Source organism: Adiantum capillus-veneris, chromosome 15 (assembly GCF_014529385.1).
Source record: "Adiantum capillus-veneris isolate H3 chromosome 15, ASM1452938v2, whole genome shotgun sequence".
In the NCBI taxonomy this organism is placed as follows: Eukaryota; Viridiplantae; Streptophyta; class Polypodiopsida; order Polypodiales; family Pteridaceae; genus Adiantum; species Adiantum capillus-veneris.
Window position 1 is genome coordinate 152,129,919 of NC_140945.1, and position 26,710 is coordinate 152,156,628.

Below are 26,710 nucleotides of genomic sequence, written 5' to 3' on the forward strand. Positions count from 1 at the left end.
ACCTTATCGCATATTGTCAGACTTGTCTTCTTAAGTACACCTATGCAGCAGCTATTAATCCCAGATTACATATTAATGGAGAAGTTAACTCCTCATCGAGACAATGTCAGCTTCCATGTTCATGGACATAATTACTCCTAAACTATACTGATGGCACAACCTAAGCACTTATATACAACAATAACAGAACATTTCTTCTGTAAACTTTTAAGCATTTCTCACTGTCAGGTATTCTGGATTGCAGTAGGGCCCCTTCCTGTATACGTAACCCCCTACATGCTGTACTAAAAAAGCATTCCCAGAAACCCGGTCAACGTCCTAGACTTTACACAACTAGATCAGGGTACTGATAAAACTGCCAATCAGTGGCAGACATGTCAGACACAATGTACATCATCAGCTACAAGATTGATGAGAAAAAATGGTGATTCCATATTCTTACAGTTACAGAAGTACATTACAAAGAGAGCTCTACCATCAACTGAACGCAACTTTCTTTTCTAATTTGGCAAATTGTGGCAGATGCCAGGTGAGGCTCGACCTAGCAACATCCATTCAGAGATTCTATTCTGCCTTTAAGATGTAGATCGCTCATCCAAACTCTGCGAATTCTCTTCCTGCATCCGAGCTTCAGCTCTCTCATTCGAATACCTTCAAGAGATCAGATCCATGTGTCAGCTCACCAGAAAACAGATAATAACTAAAACAAAGCTCTGTTCAGCACAAACCTTTAACAAACAGAAATATTACAAAGAACGAACCAAACAATTATTGAGGAGGAAAATATGCAACAGACTTAACATGACACGAGCTAATTATAAAGCGACAAGACACTACAACACCATGACTTCGTAAATGTCCACAAGCTGCATCATTCACACCTCTGACAGATAGAAAACTTACATGGAAAGGATAGTGACCCAGATAAGTTCTACACAGTCCACCCACAACAGTCTCTGCTCCACTGGTATGACTCCATATGTGATGAGGTGAGCAAAAGGCCACAATTTCCATCCAGCCTATGGGGACGATTAACAGTTAATATATTCCATGAGCTCAAGTATAACCGTTCAGTATATCCTCTCAGCACATACAGATGTTCTGAGAGTCAATATGGCAGAACATGAGACAAAGACCTTCACTTACCGTGAGCATAGGCCAGAATGTTGACCTCAACTCTGAAGCTATGCTAGTGGGTGACTCCAATCGGAGCACACCCAGTGTAACAAAGTAGATGCTATTCCATATTGCTGACCAGATAGTTTGATCAAATGCAACTTTGATAGGCACTCCCCACCAGTCTTTGAATGGAAAGAGAGCCTGCACGAACAACAGTCAGCATACAGACTCCTACGCCAAGCAGTTAAAGATTTGAACTCATTACTAACAGCTTACCTCACAGATGTGATAATAAAAGTGAGAGAGGGAACCGTGAAGACAGAAGCCTACCAACCCAGAACGAATCATTCTCTTTCTGCTTATCTCCAAGATAGGCTTCCCTTCATAGCACTGCAAATCAAGAGAGAAACCATTTAAGACCCACATATGACTGAGGCACACACAAACCATGGCCCCATAACCATGCAAGAGAATGCCCGAGTTTGCAAAATTGCGCAATTAAAAAAGGCAGTGCATGCAAGTGAATTTGAGAGCATCAGGGACATAACACATATATGAAGTAACCGGTCCAGTGAATTTTGGTCCCTTAAACAAGGAAAAAAGGGACCTGCAAATCAGATAGCATTTGTTGACCAGTTATACTTGCCTACGATATCCATGTGGGTGATCAGTGAGTATGGCTCTATAAGCTGAAGAGCATGTCTATCTGTGCATGCATCTGGGGTGAGTGGTGTGTTGAAAATAAATCAGTTCACTTTTAAGTGCCTAGACACGGACAACATGCCTCTATTTGAATAGCTGTCTATAGCCCACTTAAGCAAATGAAAAGTACCTGTGCAATCCAATCACCAATGGCATACACACAACCACTGATCATCATTTTTGCCAGAATAGGGTTGGTCTTCAAGGCTTCTTCATATGCACTCCAATTGTGGAGGGGTGCATACCGTAATATTTCAATGATTGTCCAACCCTGAGGAAAGGCCCACAAAGCTTTTTAAAATGGTTATTCATAAAATGTGCACACAATGGAAACAGAGAACCTGTCAGCTACTCGAGCCGAAACTACCTACATGCCAGTAGTCATGATCCACAGTGAGAATTTTGGTGATGGCGAAGGCACCCGCTACACCCACAATGGCTGCGTTGATGGCTTGGTCAGCGAATTGTTGATCCTGTGCAGAGGGAGGCATGTCGGACACAGAAGCCACAAGCACCTGGGCCTCATTTGAAGCTCCAGAGGCTGCCATTGAGCTGAGATCAAAAGCGAAGGGAGATTCGGGTGAGAAGCCACCAGGAGAGGAGGCCAAAGGTGACTGCTCCTCTACGCTCTCAATTCCCATGAGGACGGAATCCCCTTGCTGCTGATCGACAGGGTCCTTACTCGTCATAGGCACTACATCCAGATCATCGGCAATAAGAGATGCATTCACTTCCATACAGAGTCCTCTCCTGCTCTTTTGACCCCACGCACAGGGCTTCTTCAAGGGGAGGGATGCGGACGAGAGCTTCGAACCCAGAGACTGTACCCACAGCCCTGCGGGAGTAGCTGTCGTTGGCCTAGGGGAAGGCAAGCCATGGCTGGACGCAGGACTCAATGAGCGGGGCGAAGCATGGGCGACAGCTTCCATGGACAGCGCAAATTGGGCCACCAAGAACGAGGCGCGAATGCGATGTTCAACAAAACCTGTGAGCGCCGCACGGGATCGAAATGTCTGCGCGCCTGTGTGTGTGTGTGTGTGTGTGTGTGTCTGTGTGCGCCTGTGCGCGCGCACGCGGGCTTGCGACTTGCGAAGAGTGTGTGTGTGTGTGTCTATGGGTTGGGGGGGGGGGGGGGGGGGGGGGGGGGGGGGGTTGTGGGGGGGGTGTTAATGGCAAGCACCTAGAATCTCCAGCTTAAGAGGGGATACAATTTTGAAGATGTTAGCCCAAGGCTCTCCAAATACAATGGTATTCTATGGTCTCGCACAATGCCACGTGCTGCCATGGAAGCGTTCTGCATTGCCACCTGTGTTGGCTCATGCCACGTAGGGCCAATGAGGAGCGAGGGGCTGCATTATTCGTATGCTCCTGAGCCATAAGATCATTTTGCGGCCTAGGACTGTAATCCAATATGTGTCCCGGCTGCCGCCATAACCAAATTGTACTATAGTGTATAAAAGGAATTTGGACACGTATTGGATTAGAGCCGAGTCCCAGAAGAAAGTTTCTCTCTCGCTCCGCTTTCTTCCATTAGGCGGAATCTACGCAAATACCATCTGCCACATTGGCAGCTTTGCCCTTCAATGGAAAAGCTAATTGGAGCCCTACGTTATCGAGTACACCACCTTGTGGTTACAAAACAGTCTTCCCCGCTAACCACTCCGTCGTGACGAGGACTCCTTTGAAGGAAGTGCGAACCCGCAACTTTTAAAAAAACATCAATTCGCTGCTCGTCCTCCTTAGCTGCACCTAACATTGCCACGTGGACATCCTTGCTCATTGTCTCCTTTCCTGCACCTACGATCCCCAAGTGGCCATCCCTGCGTCGCCTTCTAGTCCCACCTCATCATCATCGTCGCTCCTGACCTGCCACTTCAATCCCCACACTTTTCATCAGCCACAAAACTTCCAAAGGCTTTGATTCTCCATAAAGAAACTGCTGGCTCCACTTTGGCAGTCTCATTAGATAGAATCTTCATAGTGTCAATGAAGATTCTATTTGATCCTCAACCATCTTTGACATAGTATTTTGTTTTCGTGCAGCAGCACGTATCGAACTCATCACCTCACTTTCGAGAGAGAGTTCTCAGCTTAGCTTAGCCAGTTCATCATAAGGACCTCGCTGCTTACTATACAAGGCATTTCATATTTTAAGAAACAATTGCTTGCTCTCTTAGGCTCGCTCGTCCCTGCCACTATCGCTTCCTAGGTGGCCTCCCTCCTTGCATGTCAAAGCATTCCTCTCCTTGCCTCGCGCAGGATGTGGCTTTTCTCGCTATGCTTCATGATTTGCTCGCCCGCCAAATGTCATGGGTCTTTTCTTTCCTTTTTTAACTCCCAAGGGATCTAGCAAGATTCCCTTTAAATGACGACAAAACCAATATCACCCACTAGTGAAATTAAGTAAATATGAGTAACGTGCAATCACATAAGACTCTTCCCTTATTAGCAATATGAAGGGGACACAATCCTGAAAAGTAATAGTACCCCCCTAGTACTCTACTTTTTCCTTGTATTACTAAGAGTAGGGTCTTGCACAACACTTAGGAATTTATTTTGAGATGTAGTCTTGTTGCTCCATATTTGCAAGGCAAAGAACACGCGTAGGAAAAAAGGCACCTAATTTTAGCGCCAGAAACATCAACTTGATGTGAGCAGCCAGTAAGAAAGAATCGTTGGTCCATAATGCATGTAAAGCAACTCGAAAAAGTTAATTTGCAACACTACAAAGATTACGGATTTTGGTGCCCTTCATCGTCGTGAATTTCTTCAGCAAGACTGCCTAGGCAACAATTTTACTTAATATTGTTAATACCATTGATAAACAGTGGGACTTAGCTATAGGTTTCAGCAGAAACTAACAAATGAAAATTCTTCCTTTTCTTTAGCTTGACTTCCATGATCTCCTTTCTTACATATCTTTTTGGCCCGCGGAAGGCCATAGGTTTGGGTGTGGAAGACTGTTGCAACACCCAACCTGTTGGATCTATTCGTGGGATGGTTGCCACATGTCTAGGTTCGTAAAGGCTCATTACCAACCTTTACTGAGTCCTTTTTTCCCTGCTCCTTGCAGAGGAGGTGGCACACGCAAGTCTCGTGCATGTGGTTGCAATCCTGCAACGGCTATGTTTAAGGCTCATGGCTGGCGCCGTTTGGGTTCTATTGTTCGCATGCGCTAATCCTCTTCAAGATCGTCTAGATCACAATTCCGTTGTGAGTGGTTGCATTCAATGGCGGCCATGTGTAGCCTCATGCTTTATGTCTGTGTTGTGAGCTCTGGTTTGTCCTATGCTAACGCCGAAGACGTGTTGGTGCTTGAACGCTCACATGTTTGGATGGTACCCCATTGTGTAAAGGCAAGTTTAATGATGCTTCGTTGCAAGTGGAGGGGTTCTGTGTAGCAAAGGGTTCTGCCAACTCAGTCTTGCAAGGTCATCAATATGGCAAGCGATCTCTCATTCGTGGCTCATTCCTACTCGATATTCGCTTGAGGCTTCTCTCTAAGCTCTCCTATAGAGCACTCCACGTGCTTCTTGTACCTCATATAGAAGCCACGAGGGAGCTTTATTGTAAAGCGCTCTGTGTAACTTCAACCTCTCCCTAGATAAAGTTGTGTTGTGTAAGCTCTTGTGTTGATGTCAGTTGGTTGTGATGTTTGCTGCTAAGGATGGTGAATCAAACATTCTGTATGCTACTATGATAAATGTGCCAACAAGCCTCAATATTTTGTAACATCTGACCTTTGAGGTATTGTTCTCTGGTGGAAGATCGTTTCTCTAGTGTTCAATTTGTTTTGAGAAGACTTGTCCATTGTTGTATGTTGTAAATGCTCAGATTCTTGTGCATTGCTCCTTCAAGTGCCTGGAGCTCCTCTATTGTAATGGTGGCATTGCTAGTGGTGAGGGTAGCACAAGCAATGGCTCACCTACTGATGGTGATAGCATGGGCTTCTCCGGACGTTTTTTTTAATTGAACTTCTTGATGGTTTTTTGTCATGCTCTTCTTTATGGTGATAATCAATTTGTTGCTTGTTTAATCGGAAGACTCCTCTGACGTGCTGGTTTGAGAGGTGTTGATGTGAAGCTTTGTTGCTGATGTTGGTCTTTTTTTGCCCGCATGTGATGCGCTCAAGAATATTGTGGTGATTTCTTTTCCTTTTTAAATTGAGATAGTCCTTCCTACTATTGACGAGTGTTGTTTTGCTTACATGTGACACATTGAGGGGTAGCGTCGGCTAAAGTGGTTGCTTTTTTTCCTAGGGACCAGCTTTGTTGTGTTTTGACAAGGCTTGTGAGTTGAAATGTGCTCTAGTGAATGCTTGTTGTAGTCTTGCACATTCTATTGCTACTTAGTATTCTTTGGCAAGTTGTGTTCTTGAATTGATGGGTGTGGGTGCCGCTTGTTGTGTATGGCGGGAAAGTAGCATGCAGTCTATTGTGTTTCGATTGTGGGTCTTTGAGCCAGTTTGCTTGCGTCACGATTGTAGGCAAGCACCTTTCACTCAGTTCAGCCTCTTTTTGGCATCTAATACTATTGTCCCAAGTCCGTCAAGCCCAACGTCGGCATCCAAGTGGTCCCAAGTCTGTCAAGCCCAGTGTCAAGCGCGTTGGTGAGACTGGGTGCCTTGCTCATCAAGTTGCATAATTCATGCAAGTTATTTCTGCTAATTGCAATTGAGGTGCAAAACTTGAAGCCATTGCATCATCATCTACATTACGCTTACAAAATTCATGTCCTTCCAAGGAATATTATTCGACAGCGAGATCTAGAGCTCTCATCTGTATTTTCCAATTTTGGTTTCCCCTTAGATTTAAAGTGCAAGTGCTCTGCTGTGAGGGGTTGCTCCTACTAACTACCATCGTCTAATTGTGCTTTGGCTGTCTTGTGCTTCGCAACAGTCAGTCAGCCAGTCCCCCTGGATTTTTTCCCTTGGGGTTTTTCAGCTCGCACTTCCAATATGGCGTTGCAAGACGTGCTCCAAAGTTTTGAGAGCTTGACTAATGTGGCTCAATTTTCCCGATTTTGGCAAGTTTGTTGACTGCTGGTCATTTTCTTGCTATTTTATTTGCCCTTCTCAACTAGTTGATGTCTTACTAGAGTTGCTACTTCATTTTATTGTCCTTTTATAGAGATGTGTAGATTCGTTGAACCTCCTCCATTGCCTGCAAGCAAATGTTCGTTGCACCCAATATTGGCGAGCTCTACTAAATCTCCCTCTAGTGTTGGACTTGGAGTAGGGCACATCCAGAAACAAGTTTAGACGTGTGCCCTATTTTAGGAAAGCCTTGCTAGCCATTCAGCTACAAGCATAGGTATAGCGAGCATAGTCATTCACTCTTTGTGGAGCAGCCTTAATGTGTCTATGATGTGGTCTGATGTGCAACCCTATTAAGTTGGTGTTCTGATATTTTTGTAGGCAAAGCAAATTTGCCACTAGGAGAGAAGTGTAAACGAGCACCGTCTTTGTTGGGTTGCGGAGCTAGGGTGGATGAAACCAGTGGGTCACCATGGTATATAGACGTGCATAACCAAAGAGGAAGAGAGAGAGAGAGAGAGAGAGAGAGAGAGAGAGAGAGAGAGAGAGAGAGAGAGAGAGAGAGAATATGAAAATAACACACACGCTATTCTATATTCCTTTTTTATTGTAAAGCCTTTACATGTGTAAATATGAAACCTTGCCATGCAAACTCGACCTCAGTTAACTAATGTTGCCTACATGCCTTAGGATATATTCACACAGGTGTAGAAGTCATGACTTGGGCTTGAAAAATCCCAAAAATCCCCCCTCAAGCCCAAACCACTGACAATGGACTTGGTATAGACCATGGCAAAGTTCAATCACGTGAAACTATGAGTAGAAGCCCCCCCCCCCCCCCCCCCCCCCCCGGACAACAACATAGGTGTGTGTGTGCACTTCCCTTAGACAACAATCAAAGTGAGACAACAAGAACTCAAAACCAAACATAAATGGGAGGTTTTACCACTTTTCTTCGTGGCAGTGTCTATAACCCGTACAATATTTTGGCACGTGACAATTGATAAGCTAAAAGAAGGCTTTGATTGAAAAGTTTATGATTGTGACAACAAACAAAACAAATCTATGACACTTAACTGGGAAAATTAGTTTTTGAACTTTGTGTTGATGTACCCGAGTGCTTGAAGTGGGTCTTCGTGTTCTCCATCACTTGCCTCATTGCTAAATGTATTCGATTGACAAGAAAAGCCACTAAGTTGGTCCATAAATGGCATACTTATCCGCCGATGTGAAACTTTGGGTAGTTGTGTATGTGTTCAAGCCTTGTTGTCCTTGATGGCGGTCGTGTGGCTTTAGTGGGCTTTGAATCAAGCTTTTAAGATGCTGCAAATTTTGCTTATCACTGCGAGAGTTCTTGTCATTTAGCATTGGCATGCTTACACTACACTTGATGTCAGATGCAATTGCTAAAATCTGTCGGCTTCACAAGCTTGACCGATAGTAATAAGAGGTGTGAAGACCCTCTTGATTGAAGGCAAAACACCAAATCTTAAAGGTTTAACTGAGTGTGAAATGGGTGAAAAAGAAAAATGATGGCGAGCTTGTTGTAGATGACACATGCGAACAACGCCGATGGCAAAGAAGCTGATAGCGAGCTATGGAGGGGGATTCAGCAGATCACCATGTGTCAAAAGTTTGATCTCACGCTAGAGCAACCGTGTTGATGCAAGTTTTGCTCGAATATGTGCAGGCCGATTCCCTCTTCTCTCCTTTGCAAGCGGCTTCTCCTGTGATGCTTGTCGAGCACTAGCCTTTGAGGCTTTGATACCACTTGTTGGGTTGTGGACCTAGGGTGGATGAAACTGGTGGGTCACCATGGCAGATAGACATGCAATGTAACATTTAATGGTCTAAAAACTTATGTGTAGCGGAAATTAGCATGAACATAGTGGGCATTTCATTAGAATAGATTCCTAATGAGAATTACAAGAGTACTTGGGTGGAGAGAGCAACAAAAAGCATAACACCTAGTTAGATAGCATCAACAATACTTTCAAAAGAGAGAGAAATTAAGCTATTGAGAACATTTGAGGACCGGATTTGCATAGAGCCGGTCCCCCCTCCAAAAGGCTTTGTATTATGGTTTCTCCCATCAAGAGAGACATTGTACAATACAATTCTTTGTGTTCCTTCAACACTAGCTAGTGCAATGAAGATGAAAGCTTCATGCACTAAGAAAAACACTTAGTAAACACAACTTTAATTATCCCCGTTCTCAGACCCAAGACCTCACACACCTTCGAAGATGGTGAGAGCTAGCAGGGTATGAGAGTAGATTGAGAGGAAGAAGGAGTATCTTACGAGAAAGATGTACATCTCCTCACATAATCACTCATATTAGCATAGCTTAGCTTAGTAATTAGCATGGTAGAGGAGATGAGCATGCATTGAAGCTTGGCTCTTGGTTGGATTTGCATCCACATGCCAAGAGTATGTCGATGTAGGCTTCTATCTCACAAGCTTGGAGTAGGTGATGAGCTCTCCATTAAAGCTTGGGAAGAGATAGTCTTCTCTTTCTTCACACATGAGATTGTGTGAGTGTGTGTGTGATAATGCCTTGCAAAAATCAGCCCCCTCTCTCTCTTGGGCGAGCCCTCTTGCTATTTGCTCTTGCTCAGCCCTCATTGGACCTCCCTAAGTCAAGCCTATCACAATTAAGCAGCATAAGTGATAGCCTTCTGACATGTGTACCCCTTTCCCCTTTTGTGAGAGCTTTAGGTAATTTAATAATTAAACTAAACTCTCATTGGACCCCTTTGCCTCCTGGCCAATAGGAATCAGGCAAGCCATTGGGCTCCTGAATGCTCATTGGACCCCTTGGGAGACTGTCCAATAGTCTTCTAGGAGACTTAATTCTCATTGGTTCTTTTATTAAGTTTTTTTAAATTAATTAAACTAGATTTACTCTAGCCTAATTCTCATTGGTCCACCTCCAAGGCCATCCAATAGGAATTGGGCACACCTTGTGGGCATCTGGGCTAGGGAGCTGACATGTGTCCCTAATTCCCTTTGTGTAAAGGGAGCCTGTGTGTGTGTGACTTTCTCTCTCATACCCTAGAAGAAGGGCTCGCCCCCTCCCATGTAGGGATATGCAAAGACTTTTTAGTCACACACAAAGCATCCAATTTCCCCTAGGGTTGACCTTTGGACACAACCTTTGAATTTTGGAACCTTAGCATTTTGGAAGTCTTAATGGGCTGAACCTTAGGGTCTTTTTAGCCCATTGTTGCACATGGCTCTTTTGCAGATGGCCCCCCCTTTGGATCCCTATTTTCCCTCCTTTGGATTCCTACTGTGGCCTGTGGTCTGCTAGCTTAACCAATATTCTAGCTTTTTCTCCCCTGGTACTTCCCCACATTAAATGATCAGTTTAATATGAGAAAATCATTTAGGAGAATTAGATATTGATTATTACGACATTACCTCTCTCTTGAAATCATAGTCGTCCTTGACTATGGTGTAGAGAAGATAAAGCATATTCATGAGTCCTTTTCTTAGCGGGTAGAGGATCCCTATGTTACCCTACGACATCATTCCACAATGGATGACTAGTCCATTTGGCGCTTGAGAGCCTGAGGCTGCCGCAAGCATGTCTGCACATTAGTCCTATCAGTCTTCCATAGTAGAGTGACAAGCTCTACTTGGTGTTTGGGAGACGTCGTCTCCACAAACTTGATCTAAGCATGCATACTACTTCATTTTTGTGCACAATAAAGAAAAAGAGAGTCTTATAAGACAAAAAAAACTTTGTTCATTTTTAACATTTTGTACATTTGCTTACTCTTGGGAAGCATTGTAAGCATTGACAAGGTTTATGTTATCCTTTAATTGTATGCCTTGCATCCATCTAGCATCTTCAAAAGGATAATTCTTAAACTTAATAAGATATCGTCGGATAGTCTTACCGCCTCTTAATACCTTGTCTTCATGTCGGAGAATGGACTCGGGCTGCAGCACCTCCTCTTGGTCCTCGATCTCCGGTGGGTCTTCAATAGTTGGTTCTTGAGGTGGCTCTCCTTTGTAAGGCTTTAATAGGCTCACATGGAAAGCATTGTGTATGAGCCAATGATTGGGCAACTTGAGTTGATAGGCCATCTCATTGATTGGCCATCTCATTGATTGGCCTAAGAATCTGGAAGGGACCATAGTACCTTTTTGCTAGTTTAGCATAGTACTTTTGGTGGCCCGTAGGATTCTTGCCCGTCATGTGCCTTAATCGAGCCTTGGGAAACTTTAATAAGACCCAATCGTTTTCTTTAAAGGCTTGGGCTCTTTTGTGCTTGTCAGCAGCAGCCTTTTGCCTTTGCTGTGGGATAGAGATAGCATCCTTAATCTTTTGAAAAGATTCTTGTAAGTCTTGGCTATACTCATCTGCAGCGAAGATCTTCCCATGTACCTTAAGTAGCAAGGGACTTTTTGATCTTCCCTCAATTACCTCGAAAGGTGCTTTTCCCGTGGACGTATGTACAGTGTTATTGTAAGCATACTCCACTAAGGGTAAGTACTTCTCCCATTGGGATCTTTGATCTACTTCCGTTACATAGGCTTTTAGTAGATCGAGAATGGTTAGGTTAGCTATTTCACTTTGGCCATCCGTTTGTGGATGATAGGCCAAAGAGAAGTTTAGCCTTGTCCCTAAATTCTCAAAGAGACCCTTCCAGAAATTACTAGTCATTCTAGGATCTCTATTCGACACTATGGACATTGGCAAGCCATGGTACTTGAAAATTTGTGAAATGAAGAGGGTTGCCATTTGATGGGCTTTGATAGTCTTTTTGACAGGTATAAAATGAGCTTGTTTACTGAACCTATCTACTATCGTCCATATTACCGTATTCCCATGGATAGACTTAGGCAATCCAAAGATAAAATCCATGGATATGCTCTCCCATGGTGAATTAGGGATTGGCAAGGGTTGAAGGAATCCAAGTTGCTTCCCTCTATCAAATTTTGTCTTTTGGTATACCACACATTTAGAAACATACTCTTGTATGTTCGCTTTCATAGTAGGCCAATAGAAATATATTTCAATTCCCTTTAAAGTAGACTGAATCCCTCTATGCCCCGCATAAGGTGGAGCATGAGATTCATACATTACTTTCTCACGTAGTGAGTTAGTAACGCATAGTCTATTGCCATAGAGGACATAACCATCTTGTAAAGTAAATGTTTCTTCTTTCTTCCCTAATGCAAGGGCTGAAATTACATCTCTAAAATCGGGATCAATAGCGTACTCATCTATCATTGAAGATAGATAATTGTGAGTTGCTATGGAAACCGCATTCACTCTCGGCCGTCTTGAGAGTGCATCAGCTACTTGATTATGCTTGCCAGCAATGTGAGCAATATGAAAATGAAATTGCGAAAGGAAATTTGCCCACCTCATTTGTTTGTCGGAGAGCTTGGTCTACGTCATGAAGTACTTAAGACTTTGGTGATCCGTTCGCAGAATGAAAGGAGTCCCCAATAAATAGTGCTTCCATGAGTCTAAGGCATGTAGAACCGCAAGGAGTTCCTTTTCATATATGACTAGAGCTTGCTCAACAGGGTCGAGCCTTCGACTCTCATAGCCTATGGTGTGCCCTTCTTGGAGCAAAACAGCTCCAAGGCAATCACCACAAGCATCACATTGGACCTCAAATGGTTTTGAGAGATCCGGTAGTGTAAGCACAGGTTGAGAGATAAGCTTTTCTTTAAGCTTTTCGAAAGAATTGTTCTCCTTAGCAGACCATGTGTACCTAATGCTTTTCTTTGTTAGGTCATGTAATGGTCCCGCAATTTGTGAGAACTTTTCTATGAAGCGTCTATAGTATGCACACATACCTATAAAGCTTCTTAGTTCATGAAGATTCCTTGGTTTAGGCCATCCTTTTATTACTTCTAACTTTGATGGATCCATTTGGATGCCATCTTGAGAGATAATGTGACCTAAATATTGAATATCTTGCAAGAAAAATTCACTTTTCTTTCGATTAACATAAAGTTTATTCTCTCTCAAAACTTGAAATATTACCTGGAGGTGTTGCTTGTGTTCGTCTAATGAATTAGAGTAGATGATAATATCATCAAAGAACACTCCAGTGAAGGTTTGAACAGCTTCTCCATCAAGCGGTTGAATGTGGCTGGTGCATTGGTCAAGGCATGACAATGTATTCGTAAAGACCAAATGTGGTGCAAAATGCGTTCTTTTACAATGTCTTGATCAACTATCCTTATTTGATGATAGCCACTTTTTAGGTCAATCCTACTGAAGTAGGTCGATCCTTGTAGCTTATCAAATAGGTCTTCTACCCGTGGAACGGAAAACCTATTCTTGATAGTGATCCTATTTAGTGCTCTATAGTCAACACACATACGATATGTGCCGTCTTTCTTTTGCACTAATAGTACAGGTGAGCAAAATGGAGATGAGCTAGGCCTAACCATGCCCTTCTCAACTAACTCATGCACTTGCCGCATAATCTCCTCTTGTTGAGCTTGAGAAACTCTATAAGGAGGTTTGTTAGGCGGTGAACTTCCTGGAAGAAGTTCAATTGCATGGTCATCATTACCTTGTTTAGGAGGTAGCTCACAAGGGATGTCGTCAATAAAAACATCTTGAAACCCCTTGAGAAAATTGGATAACTCTAATTCCTTTTGGTTGCTTTTATTTTCTTTTGCTAAAGCATTAGGTTCATTTTGAGAATCTTTAACAAAAATCATGTACATGGAAATAGAGCTCTTTATTGACTTGTTGAAAGCTGGTGTATGTACAATGGGGATAGTGTTACCCATTTCCTTAGCATCTATATACATGTCTTTTTCCCTGAACTTAAAGGAGATTCTCCTTTCAGGAAATTTAACATCGGCAGCCAGGCGGTCAAACCATGGTGCCCCTAGGATTACATCCTCATGCTTGAGAGGAGAGATAAAGAAGTCCTCTTTGTCCACATAGCGTTGGACATGAAGCCTCAATTTCCCGATTAAGGGAGTGACTGAAGCTTCTTGCCCCTTGAAGGCACTGTCTGCGGGGGTAGGACATCTCCCATCTCATAGGATTGTATGCCTAGCTTGGTGGCCAACTCTATAGATATAAAATTGTGAGTAGAACCAGGGTCAAAGAGAATAAAAGCATCATGTTCTCTTACCTTTCCCCAAGCATGGCATAGAGGAGATCCTTTGTGGTGAGTTTGGTGAGTCTCCTCCTCTTGGATTTCAACCAAGGAAGCTCTAGGAGGATCTTGGAGGTTGTTCTTTTGGGGACAAGCGCGGTACGCATGCCCTTGTTCGCCGCACTTGAAACACCGGTTATCTTTGCGATAACGCTCAAGCTCTTCAGGAGAGAGTTTATTCTTACCTTTGTAAACTCCCTTCTCTTTAGCTTTGTTGGAGTTGCCCTTAGGAGACTTTTGGACATTGTCCTTCCCCTTAGGCTCATTGGAACCCTTGTTTTCCGGGGGCTTATTATTTCTTTTAGCCCCTGTTTGGAAATTGATTCGAGAGGCCACCATAGTATGGTGTATTACCGCCGATATGGTACGTGGCCTTTGGGAGTTGACATACTCCGCCATTTCTTCGGTTAAGCCCGCAAAAAATTGTTGCTTTTGCTCTCCAAAATCCAACTTTTTGAAGACAGTGGCTTTGAGTTGTAGGTCTCAAAACTTTTCTACATATTTGTGGATGGATTCATTGGGAGAGGGCTTTAAGCTTTGCCATTCGGTGAGTACTTTGTCTTTGGCATCGGTGGCCGAAAACTGCTTCATAATGGAAGCTCTTAAAGCTTTCCATGTTCGCGGAGCTTCACCGTTGGCTCGTAGGCTAGACCACCATTGTCTAGCGGAATTTTGAAAGTGCATAGCTACATGGCGTAGCTTAGAGGACTCCGTGAAGCCCTCATCTCCAAACGCCGCATCGAATTGCTGGATAAAGGCCAAGACTTTGTTCGTAGCACCAAAGGTACCATCATAGGTAAGGAAAGAGATGCTCTTCCCTCCCTCTTTGAATTTCTTCAATTTGGACGACCTCTTCCATGCGGCATAGGATTTCCTATGGCCTCTTCTTTTTGATGGTTCAAAGGTTGCACCATCACTTTCTTCAGAAGGTGAAGAATTTGAAGAAGGTGGAGAAGAGGTTGACCTCTTTCTCGCCTTTTTCTTGTCTTGATCTTCGTCATCTTCACCATAGCTTTCATAAGAGGAAGAGGATGAAGAAGATGGAGAAGAGGGTGTCCTCTTTCTCGTCTTTTTCTTCTCTTGCTTTTTATCATCCCTCTTTGAATTATGGCGTGGAGAAGAGTGTGATGGTCTTCTCCGCTTTGGTGGTGATGGAGAGCGTTTAGCCTGCTGTCTTCGTGGAGCCATCTCCGCCGAGGTGGCGGGAGACTCACTTCTTTCTCGTTCCTTCGATGGAGGCTCTTGAGTTCTCCTTTGGGAAGGAGATGCATCATCAAGAAGTAAATTCTTGAGCCCTTCTTAGGGATTCTCTTCTTCTTCCCGAATCGGAGAGAGACCTCTTTTGGTAGTCTCACAAGGAGGCTTCCTAGGTGTTCTCTCGTCATGGTGATGAGCTTGGAGAATCCCGTGAGCATGGAGCTGCCGTTGCACTTCGCTTTGGAGAGATGGATTGCCCATGGCTTGTTGAAGCCTAGAAACAAGATAGTTAACAAGCATTGAAGCATCATTAGTAGCTTGCTCATGAGCAAAATCAAAGTTATCAACATTAATTTCACTCTCTTTACTATTGTCAGCCATTCTAACAACTTTTAGGTGTAAACTTTTTAGGTGTACTTTGGCACTTCAAGCCCTAGTTGCTACTCCTCTTTACCCCTTTAGAAAAAGCACTCAAGCTACTATACCCGCGGCTCGAATACCATTAATTTCAAGGAATAGAAGAGAGGGTCTTTCGACACCAAAACAGCACCGGCTCCTGTCAAGCTTCTAATAGCTCAATAGTGGTTAAGCTGTAAGCCGTAGGCAAGCCCCGTAGGACTCCACTATTAAGACCATAGCTCTCGACGGTGATGCCCCGTTAGCTGCACGAAGGCAGGCGCACTGCAAGGCTGAAAAATCCCTATTCTACTTACTCACAGGCAATTAATAATACCAACCATTTATAGCTAGCTTGAGGACCTCCCTTCTTGAGCAAGAAAAGAGAAACCTTGTGCTCTGATACCAATGTAACATTTAATGGTCTAAAAGCTTATGTGTAGCGGAAATTAGCATGAACATAGTGGGCATTTCATTAGAATAGATTCCTAATGAGAATTACAAGAGTGCTTGGGTGGAGAGAGCAACAAAAAGCATAACACCTAGTTAGATAGCATCAACAATACTTTCAAAAGAGAGAGAAATTAAGCTATTGAGAACAGTTGAGGACCGGATTTGCATAGAGCCGGTCCCCCCTCCAAAAGGCTTTGTATTATGGTTTCTCCAAGCAAGAGAGACATTGTACAATACTATTCTTTGTGTTCCTTCAAGACTAGCTAGTGCAATGAAGATGAAAGCTTCATGCACTAAGCAAAACACTTAGTAAACACAACTTTAATTATCCCCGTTCTCAAACCCAAGACCTCACACACCTTCGAAGATGGTGAGAGCTAGCAGGGTATGAGAGTAGATTGAGAGGAAGAAGGAGTATCTTACGAGAAAGATGTACATATCCTCACATAATCACTCATATTAGCATAGCTTAGCTTAGTAATTAGCATGGTAGAGGAGATGAGCATGCATTGAAGCTTGGCTCTTGGTTGGATTTGCATCCACATGCCAAGAGTATGTCAATGTAGGCTTCTATCTCACAAGCTTGGAGTAGGTGATGAGCTCTCCATTAAAGCTTGGGAAGAGATAGTCTTCTCTTTCTTCACACATGATATTGTGTGAGTGTGTGTGTGATAATGCCTTGCAAAAATCAGCCCCCTCTCTCTCTTGGGCGAGCCCTTTTGCTATTTGCTCTTGCTCAGCCCTCATTGGACCTCCCCAAGTCAAGCCTATCACAATAAAGCAGCATAAGTGATAGCCTTCTGACATGTGTACCCCTTTCCCCTTTTGTGAGAGCTTTAGGTAATTTAATAATTAAACTAAACTCTCATTGGACCCCTTTGCCTCCTGGCCAATAGGAATCAGGCAAGCCATTGGGCTCCTGAATGCTCATTGGACCCCTTGGGAGACTGTCCAATAGTCTTCTAGGAGACTTAATTCTCATTGGTTCTTTTATTAAGTTTTTTTAAATTAATTAAACTAGATTTACTCTAGCCTAATTCTCATTGGTCCACCTCCAAGGCCATCCAATAGGAATTGGGCACACCTTGTGGGCATCTGGGCTAGGGAGCTGACATGTGTCCCTAATTCCCTTTGTGTAAAGGGAGCCTGTGTGTTTGACTTTCTCTCTCATACCCTAGAAGAAGGGGTCGCCCCCTCCCATGTAGGGATATGCAAAGACTTTTTAGTCACACACAAAGCATCCAATTTCCCCTAGGGTTGACCTTTGGACACAACCTTTGAATTTTGGAACCTTAGCATTTTGGAAGTCTTAATGGGCTGAACCTTAGGTTCTTTTTAGCCCATTGTTGCACATGGCTCTTTTGCAGATGGACCCCCCTTTGGATCCCTATTTTCCCTCCTTTGGATCCCTACTGTGGCCGGTCTGCTAGCTTAACCAATATTCTAGCTTTTTCTCCCCTGGCACTTCCCCACATTAAATGATCAGTTTAATATGAGAAAATCATTTAGGAGAATTAGATATTGATTATTATAACATGCAAAACCAGAGAGGAACGAGAGAGAGAGAGAGAGAGAGAGAGAGAGAGAGAGAGAGAGAGAGAGAGAGAGATTAACAAAATAAGAAAATAACATGCACTATTCTATATTCGTTTTTGATTGTAAAGCCTTTACATGTATTGAGAGGTCATAGGGAAGATAGACATGGTCATGACCACCCAACCTGCCTATATATAGGCCCTTGGCCCTCTGGCTCTTTGCTACATATAGCCCGTGTACCGCATGTTTATCCGGAGTTGACCCTTGGCCTTGGCCCATCCTACCTTAGGACTGACATTACTCCCCCCTTGGAGAAGCGTTTTCGTCCTCGAAAACAAGAGTGGTGATGCACTAATGTTTTCCACAGTGGCATCCTTCATGGATCCAACTGGTTGCTTGACTGGAACACGGTTCAGTAGGAGGTCCAATGAAACCAAGAGTAGAATCTTAATTTTCCGCATTGTTGTCCATTTACAACCATCTTATGTTACTGGCTCCTATCCATCATAGTGTGTAGACTCCATTTAGAATGCACATGAGCATGCTAAACGAGTTATCACAACAAAGATGTATCCAAAAGAGTACCTCTTTTCACTTTCCATGAAATTATCTGGCTACCGTAACTTATCAGCAAAATATAAGTCATTGACTTGTTCTCAATTTTCATTAGTAAACAGCCCCACCATAACTAGTGTGCAAGATTAAGAAACTAAATTATGCATGAAGAGATTAAACCTAGTCACAAACATGCTTTAACTTATGGTAAGCACACTCTAAGTAGAGCAATAAACACTTACTAATTGGATTGCTTGGTGCCAATGTACGCACGTTGCATATCCTTTAGCACAAGATTACACTTTGTAATCTGTCTATCCCCTTGGAGAGCTGACAGTATTGAGATGTTTTTCCCCACGGTTTATAGACAGTCTTCCTCGATGATTGGTAAACGGCGATCACAATATTGTACGACATTGTTGAGGAATCAAAAATGTCTTGAATAACCATCTTGGTTAACTTGAAAGATCCACAAGCACCCAAATCGAGCCATGACCTCTATTGGTGATTGGTAGATCCAAACATAAACTCGGAGAGAAACTGCACATAGAGTGTGATATGCTTCATAGCATGCTGCTCCAAATCAGCCTTTTGCAAACACTAGGGCCCATAAGACCTAGTGTGCATGCATTTAGCAAAAACAGATCCAAACCTATATATCCATGATCATACTTGCCAATATTGATGGCGAATGTGATGCGCCTAGCACACGTTAAAGAGGAATGCAAATAGTTCTTAAAGGAAACTAAATACTTTTTGTTGCAATCATTTGCAAGCCTCGATGAAACATTAATCACTTCTAGGTACAATCAATGAAACTTTTTCATGAACAACTCATAGCCTTGCTATATGTATAAACAACCATCCGTTAATGTTGTTTAGCAGCACTTGTACATTTAACAAGTCATTCTGGGTTTTTTGATGGATGAACTACATGAAGATCTAGAAGCTTCATTTGATTTTTTTATTCCTAAGCTAGGTGGAACAAATTGTTCTTTCTTTGGAGTCCAAACTAGCTTTGGAACAGGTGTGTAGTATTTCATGATCTTTCCATTTCCACGGTCTTTAATCGGCTTTGGAGTTACCGGATTTTGGCTCGCATGGATTTGTAGGTGACAAGGAAGAACACAATGTACCTTTAGGTACCCAAATTTGATCATTTCCATCATAGTAGCCTTGGGCTTCCAATAGTTGTTTAGGAATCCAACGCAATGTACCCTTGTATTTCTTGGGGTGCGTGAAATGTCTCTTGTGAGGCTTCTGTTTTGAACAAGATTAATATATCAAAACTAGTGGTCATTAACGAAGCTTTAGGGACCCATTTGTATGTTCCCTTGTCAAAACACGATGATTCATGGGTGCCACATCGTGTGTTTTAATTAGGCATGTAAGTTGAAGTTTTAGAGGTTTGTGCTATATGTATAGATGCTTTAACCTCTTGGTTCTGCAATGTTTTGTTATGTGATTCCTCAAGAGGCGATAACTCAGGGACTACTGCTTGAGGGGTAGGGCCGAGAGTTTGTTTATATGTCATGATACTCTAAGAACTCACTATGCTCTACACATTACAGTAGAGCAAGTTCACCATATCATCGTGCTCTTCTTCTTGCACTCTCTCTCACGTTGCACTTCCGCTCGTACTCCTTCAACTGGTATCAGAGCTCAGATCGAGGCTCGGGGCAACATTTGCAGGTAGCCAGAGTCACCTGCTCAGATTGGAGTGAGATTCGACAAGTGAAGACACGGCCCCAAATCGTGTGGGAAATCTTGAAGGGCTTGGTGTTCTCATAATTTCATTCTGAGGTCATCTCGGCCACCGTTCGCCTTCGACAAAGCTTTGCGCAGGCCATTTTCGACTACGTGGTCTTGGCGGGTGCAGATCCGACTCTGCAAATTTGGGGTTTCGGCCTACGACTGCAAGTGCTGAGGATATCTGCACTTCCAGAGTTCTGATTTTTGGTTGTCTACACAACGAAGGACGGCTCACAGTTCTTGGAGGCGTGTCACATACGACACGGGCGCACCTACACACAGATTGTAGGCGACATCCACTAGTTCATCAGGTAGCTTGTGTTTTCTGCTTGATATTCTAGATTTCATCCTGACATTGCAGGTACTACCACATGGGATGTATTGTCAGAGATGATGTATGTCTGTTGAGGGTTTGCTGGCTGTGAGTCACGCAGCAAACAACTGTCGTAGCGGTTACATCATACAGTGGGAAATTTGTGGATGTATGACTTTGTGGGAAGTCTATGTACTGTCAGATTTACTGCAGCCTTTGTTGAGGGTCGAGTGAGGTTTTATTGAGCTGGGGGATTCTCGAATGTTGAGATCCTTTCGGTGATATAGGTCTTGGAGCGATCCCTCGAGCGCCCTTAGATAGGTAGCTAGGATGTATTGACTGTGAGTTAGACAGTTGGGATTGCATCTTTGCTTTAATTCCGTTGAGGCATTGTCACAGTCTATGCTTACAGGACAGTGGCAAGACAGTGAGAGCCAGTACAGGTGCAGGACAGGTTTACCCGCAGCTTACAGTGTTAGAGAGGCAGTGCTTTTTGAGCTGTTTTTTAGTACACCAGAGCCATTTTACAAAGGAGACTCTGCCAAAAATTTTGCAAAATCTGAAGCTTTCTTGGTTCATTTGACACGTTGATATTGGTTCAGAGGTCAGTTTACAGGGGAAACTCTACCGAATTTTTCCCAGGAAAGTAAACTACTGTGAAGCGTAGCTATGGCTGGATCATAGGACACTGCTCTTTACAATATCAAGAAGCTGGATGGAACCAATTTCCCATTGTGGAAGAAGCAGATTTGGCATGTGTTGGTACAAAAGAAGCAGATAAAACCTATAAAGCTCAAGGGGATAAAACCAGAAGATATGGACGAAGATGAATGGAGCGAAATGGATGAATTGGCACTTTCTACCATTATGCTGACTTTGGCAGAAAGCGTTTACTTCAATGTAGCAGACGAGATGTCGGCTTATGAAGCATGGACAAAGTTGAGTGATCTTTATGAGAAGCAGAGTGCAGCTTCACAGATATACTGGATTAAGAAGCGTGTTGACTTGAAGATGAAAGAAGGGACACCTATGTCCAATCATCTGAATGAATTCAACACCATCTACAGTCAGTTGTCAGCTCAAGGTGTCAAGTTTGATGAACCTGTTAGAGCTATGTTCCTGTTGATCACATTGCCGGAAAGTTGGGACACTTTTTGCACAGCTTTGAGTAATTCTGCACCTCCATATGGTTTGACCATAGCAGGTGTAGAAGACAGACTGCTTACTGAAGAAACAAACAGAAAGACAATGGACAAAGGGAAAGGAACAGCCTTAGTTGTCAGGGGAAGGACCAAAGAAAAGGACAAAGGTGGAAAGAGGAATCAGTCTCGTAGCAAGTCCCGCAGTGCTAAAGGCAAGAGTGACATAGAATGCTACCATTGTGGCAAGAAGGGTCACATGAAAAGAGACTGCAGAGAATGGAAAGCAGAAAAAGGCAAAGAGAAAGTTGAAGACCATGGTGAGAAGAAAAGTCCTCAGTGAAGATTCAAGAAATAAATGTGACAAGCACTGTTGCAGAGGATGACAGTCTAGTGTCAGGAGACATCTACTTCTTGAAGAATACAATGGACTTAGCTCTTCTTACAGCATCTGATGGAAATGCACTGAATGACTGGATTATAGACTGAGGGGCATCACTTCATGTGTCTCCAAACAAGGAGTGGTTTACCTCTTATGTGACCACTAAAGATCATGTTCGGCTAGGAAATGGGCAGACATGTGAGATCTTAGGTGTTGGAGATGTTCAATTGAAGTTTCAGAATGGCTCTTCTTTCATGCTGAAAAATGTGAGACATGTTCTCGCAATTACAAAGAGCTTGATTAGCACAGGTTTACTTGATGATGATGGCTACGTCACCACTTTTGGATAGAACATGTGGAAGATATCCAAGGGTTCTATGACAGTAGCACATGGAGTAAAGTCTGGAGGACTTTACATGATTTATGTATCAAATGTCTCTAAAAATGTAATCAATGTAACCGAGCAGCCAAACGTTTCTTTGTGGCATAGCCGGTTAGGACATATGTCCAATAAGGGAATGGAAATCTTGTCTCGTTCTGGGTATTTGCCTGGCTTTTCATTTAATGATTTTGAATTCTGTGAACATTGTCTGTATGGTAAGCAAACATAGCAGCCACATAAGCATAGAAGCAGTAAAAGAGATACACAGTTGGCACTTGTTCATAGTGATTTGTGTGGACCTATGCCTAACCTATCTCTAGAGGGAGCTTCTTACTTTATGACATTTATAGATGATTACTCGAGGAAAGTATGGGTTTACTTTCTTAAGCACAAGGATGAAGCGTTTACTGTTTTCAAAACGTTTGTGACACTTGTGGAGAATCAGAGTGGCAAGAAGCTTAAATGCTTACGCACTGTCAATGGTGGAGAGTATGTTTCAAAGGCCTTTCAGGACTTTTGTGAGTCAAAAGGTATACAACGTGAACTTACTGCTCCATACAATCCTCCTCAAAATGGTGTTGCTGAAAGGATGAATAGGACCATACAAGAGAAGGTTAGAAGTATGTTGTCTAATGCACAACTGCCAAATGGGTTTTGGACTGAAGCTGTATCAACAGCTGTTCATCTTATAAATAGATCTCCTAGCAAGGTTTTGCAGAAGGATTCAGTGGCAGAGATGGTATGGTCAGGCAAAATTCCCTCATACAAGCATCTTAGAGTCTTTGGCTCTGTGAGGCATATACTCATGTTCCAAAGGAATTTAGGAACAATCTTGAGCCAAAGAGCAGAAAGTGCATCTTTCTAGGCTATGGTAACTCTGGTGAGATGGGGTACAGACTTTGGGATCCCGAATCCAGAAAGGTTATCCGCAGCAATGATGTTCACTTTAATGAAACCAAATATCATTCTAAACCAGAGAGGGAGAGGGTTGAGGAGATTAGAAGAGTTGTCTTCCAAGAAGATGGACCTGCACGTGCAAGACAAAATGTCAGGGCTCAAGAGGAGCAAGGACAGGATAGAGTGGAACCACAGGTTGTGGCTGAGCCTCAGCCACCTATTTTGCGTAAATAGGGACGTATCTCACAACCTCCTGATCGGTTTGTTCCATCTATGAACTATGTCATGTTGACTGATTGCAATGAGCCTTCATGTTACAAGGAAGCAGTGCAAATGAAGGACTCCGGGAATTGGCAATTGGCCATGCAGTCAGAGATGACGGCTCTGCATAAAAACCAGACATGGAAGCTAGTTAAAGTACCACAGGGCAAAAAGGCTCTACCTTGTAAATGGGTTTATAGGTATAAGAGCACCACTCATGATAGTCAGCCAAAGTACAAAGCAAGGCTTGTTGCCAAGGGCTTTAAGCAAGAACAAGGCATTGACTTTGATGAAGTCTTCTCTCCGGTGGTCAAGATGACTACATTGAGATTCTTTCTTGCATTGGTTGCCATATTAGATTTGGTGTTGCACCAAATGGATGTCAAGACAGCGTTCTTGCATGGTGATTTAGATGTGGAAATTTACATGCAGCAGCCAGAAGGGTTTGTTGAGAAAGGCAAGGAAGATTTGGTATGCGAGTTGTTAAAGAGTCTTTATGGCTTAAAACAATCACCGAGGGCATGGTACCATAAGTTCCACAAGTTTATGATTTCTCAAGGCTACAAGCGTAGTGAGTTCGATCACTGTCTATATACAAAGAAGGCTAAGGATGGCAGTTGGCTGATCCTTATTTTGTATGTGGATGACATGTTGATTGTTGGCAAGCACTTGGAAGAAATTTCAGCTTTGAAGTCAAAGATGGCAAAATCGTTTGACATGAAAGACATGGGTGAGGCAAGTCATATTCTTGGTATGCGCATTGAGAGAGACAGATCAAAGAAGTTGATTTGGTTATCTCAAACAGAGTATATTGACAAGGTTTTGCAACGTTTCAATATGGAGAAGGGAAAGGCATTGAGTGTTCCACTACAACCATATGTGAAACTTAGCAAACAAAATTGTCCTGTGTTTGAGGAAGAACAGGCTGAAATGGATAAGATTCCATATGCGTCTGCAGTGGGTAGTTTGATGTATGCAATGATTGCTACTCGCCCAGACATTGCATTTGCAGTGGGAGTAGTAAGTCGATACATGTCAAACCCAGGCAAGAAACATTGGGAGGCACTGAAAGGAATATTGAGATACCTGAAAGCTACAAAGAGTATGCGTATATGCTATGGGAGTCAGGAGCTAAGTGTAAAGGGGTTTTATAGACTTATATTATTCAGGTGACTTAGACAACCGAAGGTCTACGTCAGGGTATGTCTTTACATTGGCTGGTGGAGCAGTATCATGGCGTTCTAGATTACAAGATTGTGTTACTCAGTCTACTACAGAGGCTGAATATGTTGTAGCATCAGAGGCATGCAAAGAATCAATTTGGCTTAATCGACTAGTAACAGATTTGGGAATCAAAGAAGAGATGCCCGTGTTATATTGTGATAGTCAGAGTGCTATACAATTAGGTCGCAATCCAGTTTATCACTCAAAGACAAAGCATGTGGATGTGAAATATCATTTCATCAGGGAAATGATCGAGGATAAGCAAATTCAGCTTGTCAAAGTTCACACCACAGAAAATCCTACTGATCTACTTACAAAAGAACTTCCCTCAGAGAGCTTTGCGCATTTTCGCAAGCAGTTAGGTGTAGGGTAGTACATCACTTCTCTACATCTCTTGTATATTAGCTTGTATAGTAGCTTCTCTCACACTTAAAGTGCCACATTGGACTTTAAGTGGGAGATTGTTGGGGTATAAAGCCCAATGTAGTCGCCCAGGTAAGTGGGCGGGCCGCCAAGTATGTACACATATTCTTTTGTTAAAACCTAATAAGAACTCACTATGCTCTACACATTACAGTAGAGCGAGTTCACCATATCATCGTGCTCTTCTTCTCGCACTCTCTCTCGCGTCGCACTTTCGATCATACTCCTTCATTGACTTGGATGGTATTTGTGGATAAGGGTGGTTTTTCTAGCTAACACCACACTCCATATGATTATAAATTGTGTTGAGCTCCTGTGTTTAATAGTGTATTATATACTACTTTCCCATATGAGCTATTCAAGTTAATTGGGTACCATAGAGGCAGCTCACAGTCTATAGAATTGTCATCTGATTCAACTTGGAATGAATGTGTAACACCCAGATGGGCTTCTCGTTGGCGTCTATTACGTTGTTGATGCTCTTGAGCTACAATCTTGGCTTGTATCTTTTTTAACTTAGGTTGTTCTTTTGCAAGTTTCTTTTGATGGATGGAACGTTATTCCTCTTGGCTTAGGGGATCATAGCATCTTTTAAATCTACTCCATTGAGGAATCTAATATGAGATTTTCAACTTAATTGGGTATCGTAGAGGCGATTCAGAGTCTATAGAATCGTCATCTGCTTCAACTTGGAATGAATGTGTAACACCTAGATTGGCTTCTCATTGGCGTCTAATACGTTGTTGTCGCTCTCGAGCTTCATTCCTGGCTTGTATCTTTTTTAAGTCAGCTTGTTCTTTTTTTGCTTTCTTTTGAAGGATGGCACGTTATTCCTTTTGGCTTACGGGATCATATTATCTTTTAAATCTACTCCCATTGAGGAATCCAATGGTTTCAACTCCATCTAGAGTCTCTACACGAAGAGTACCTTGTGGGATAATTTCACATACTCTATATGGACCTTTGCTAGCATATTTCAAATTTTTCATCTTATTGCGCACTCCGTACATAAGAGCTTTATCACCAACTTTGATGTCCTTGTTCTTTAAATTGTGATCAAACCATTTCTTTCTACACAAGGGCATTCCGCACAGCCAAGTTCCTCTCTTCCTTTGGCCTTTTGAGGATATATAAACGCTCGACTAATGGGTTACCATCCTAACCTTCTTGAGAATCTACTCAAAGACTAGAAATGATGAACTGCCATGGAATTACTACTTCTTAAGCATACACCATTTTAAACGTTGTGCAATCAATGGCAACTTTATAAGCGGTACGATAAGCCCATAGAGCTAGTGTAAACTTCAAGTCCCAATCTGTATGATGAGCCTCTACCATCTTAGTTAAGATAGAAATTAGAGTCTTGTTGGTACTCTCAGCTTGGCCATTTTCTTGTGGATAGTAAGGTGTAGATTTATGGTGAGATATCATGAATTTTGAGGTGAGTTCTTTTATCCCTTCATTTATAAAATGGGTACCATTGTCACTCACAATCTCAAAGGGACATCCAAATCGTGTAATAATGTTTTCAAAGAGGAACTTAGTTGTTGTCTTTGCATCAGCCTTGCGTGTAGCTTTAGCTTCAACCCATTTTGTCACATAGTCAGTAGCCATGATGATATATCGGGATTGAGTATTATGGGCTACCGAACTAATTGGCCCTACAAAATCTAAGCCCCACTTTTTAAATGGTTGGGTCACTTTAATAGGATGTAGATGCATTTTATATTTTCTTTGTAGTTTTTCATAATGTTGGCATTCATCACATCCTTTTGTAAAGAGTGATGCATCCT

General features: G+C 42.7%; 1 protein-coding gene across 1 annotated transcript; it reads right to left on the reverse strand.

Moving 5' to 3' along the window:
- Window positions 1–408: 408 nt before the first annotated feature.
- LOC147441692 (uncharacterized) lies at window positions 409–2,937 on the reverse strand. The gene is made up of 6 exons (XM_086483244.1): window positions 2,193–2,937; window positions 1,952–2,092; window positions 1,396–1,509; window positions 1,147–1,320; window positions 904–1,019; window positions 409–651 (listed from the first exon to the last, which is right to left on the reverse strand). Exons 1-6 carry the CDS (start codon window positions 2,748–2,750, stop codon window positions 576–578), a joined length of 1,179 nt encoding a protein of 392 aa, XP_086339370.1. The 5' UTR covers window positions 2,751–2,937; the 3' UTR covers window positions 409–575.
- Between the last annotated feature and the right edge of the window lie 23,773 nt (window positions 2,938–26,710).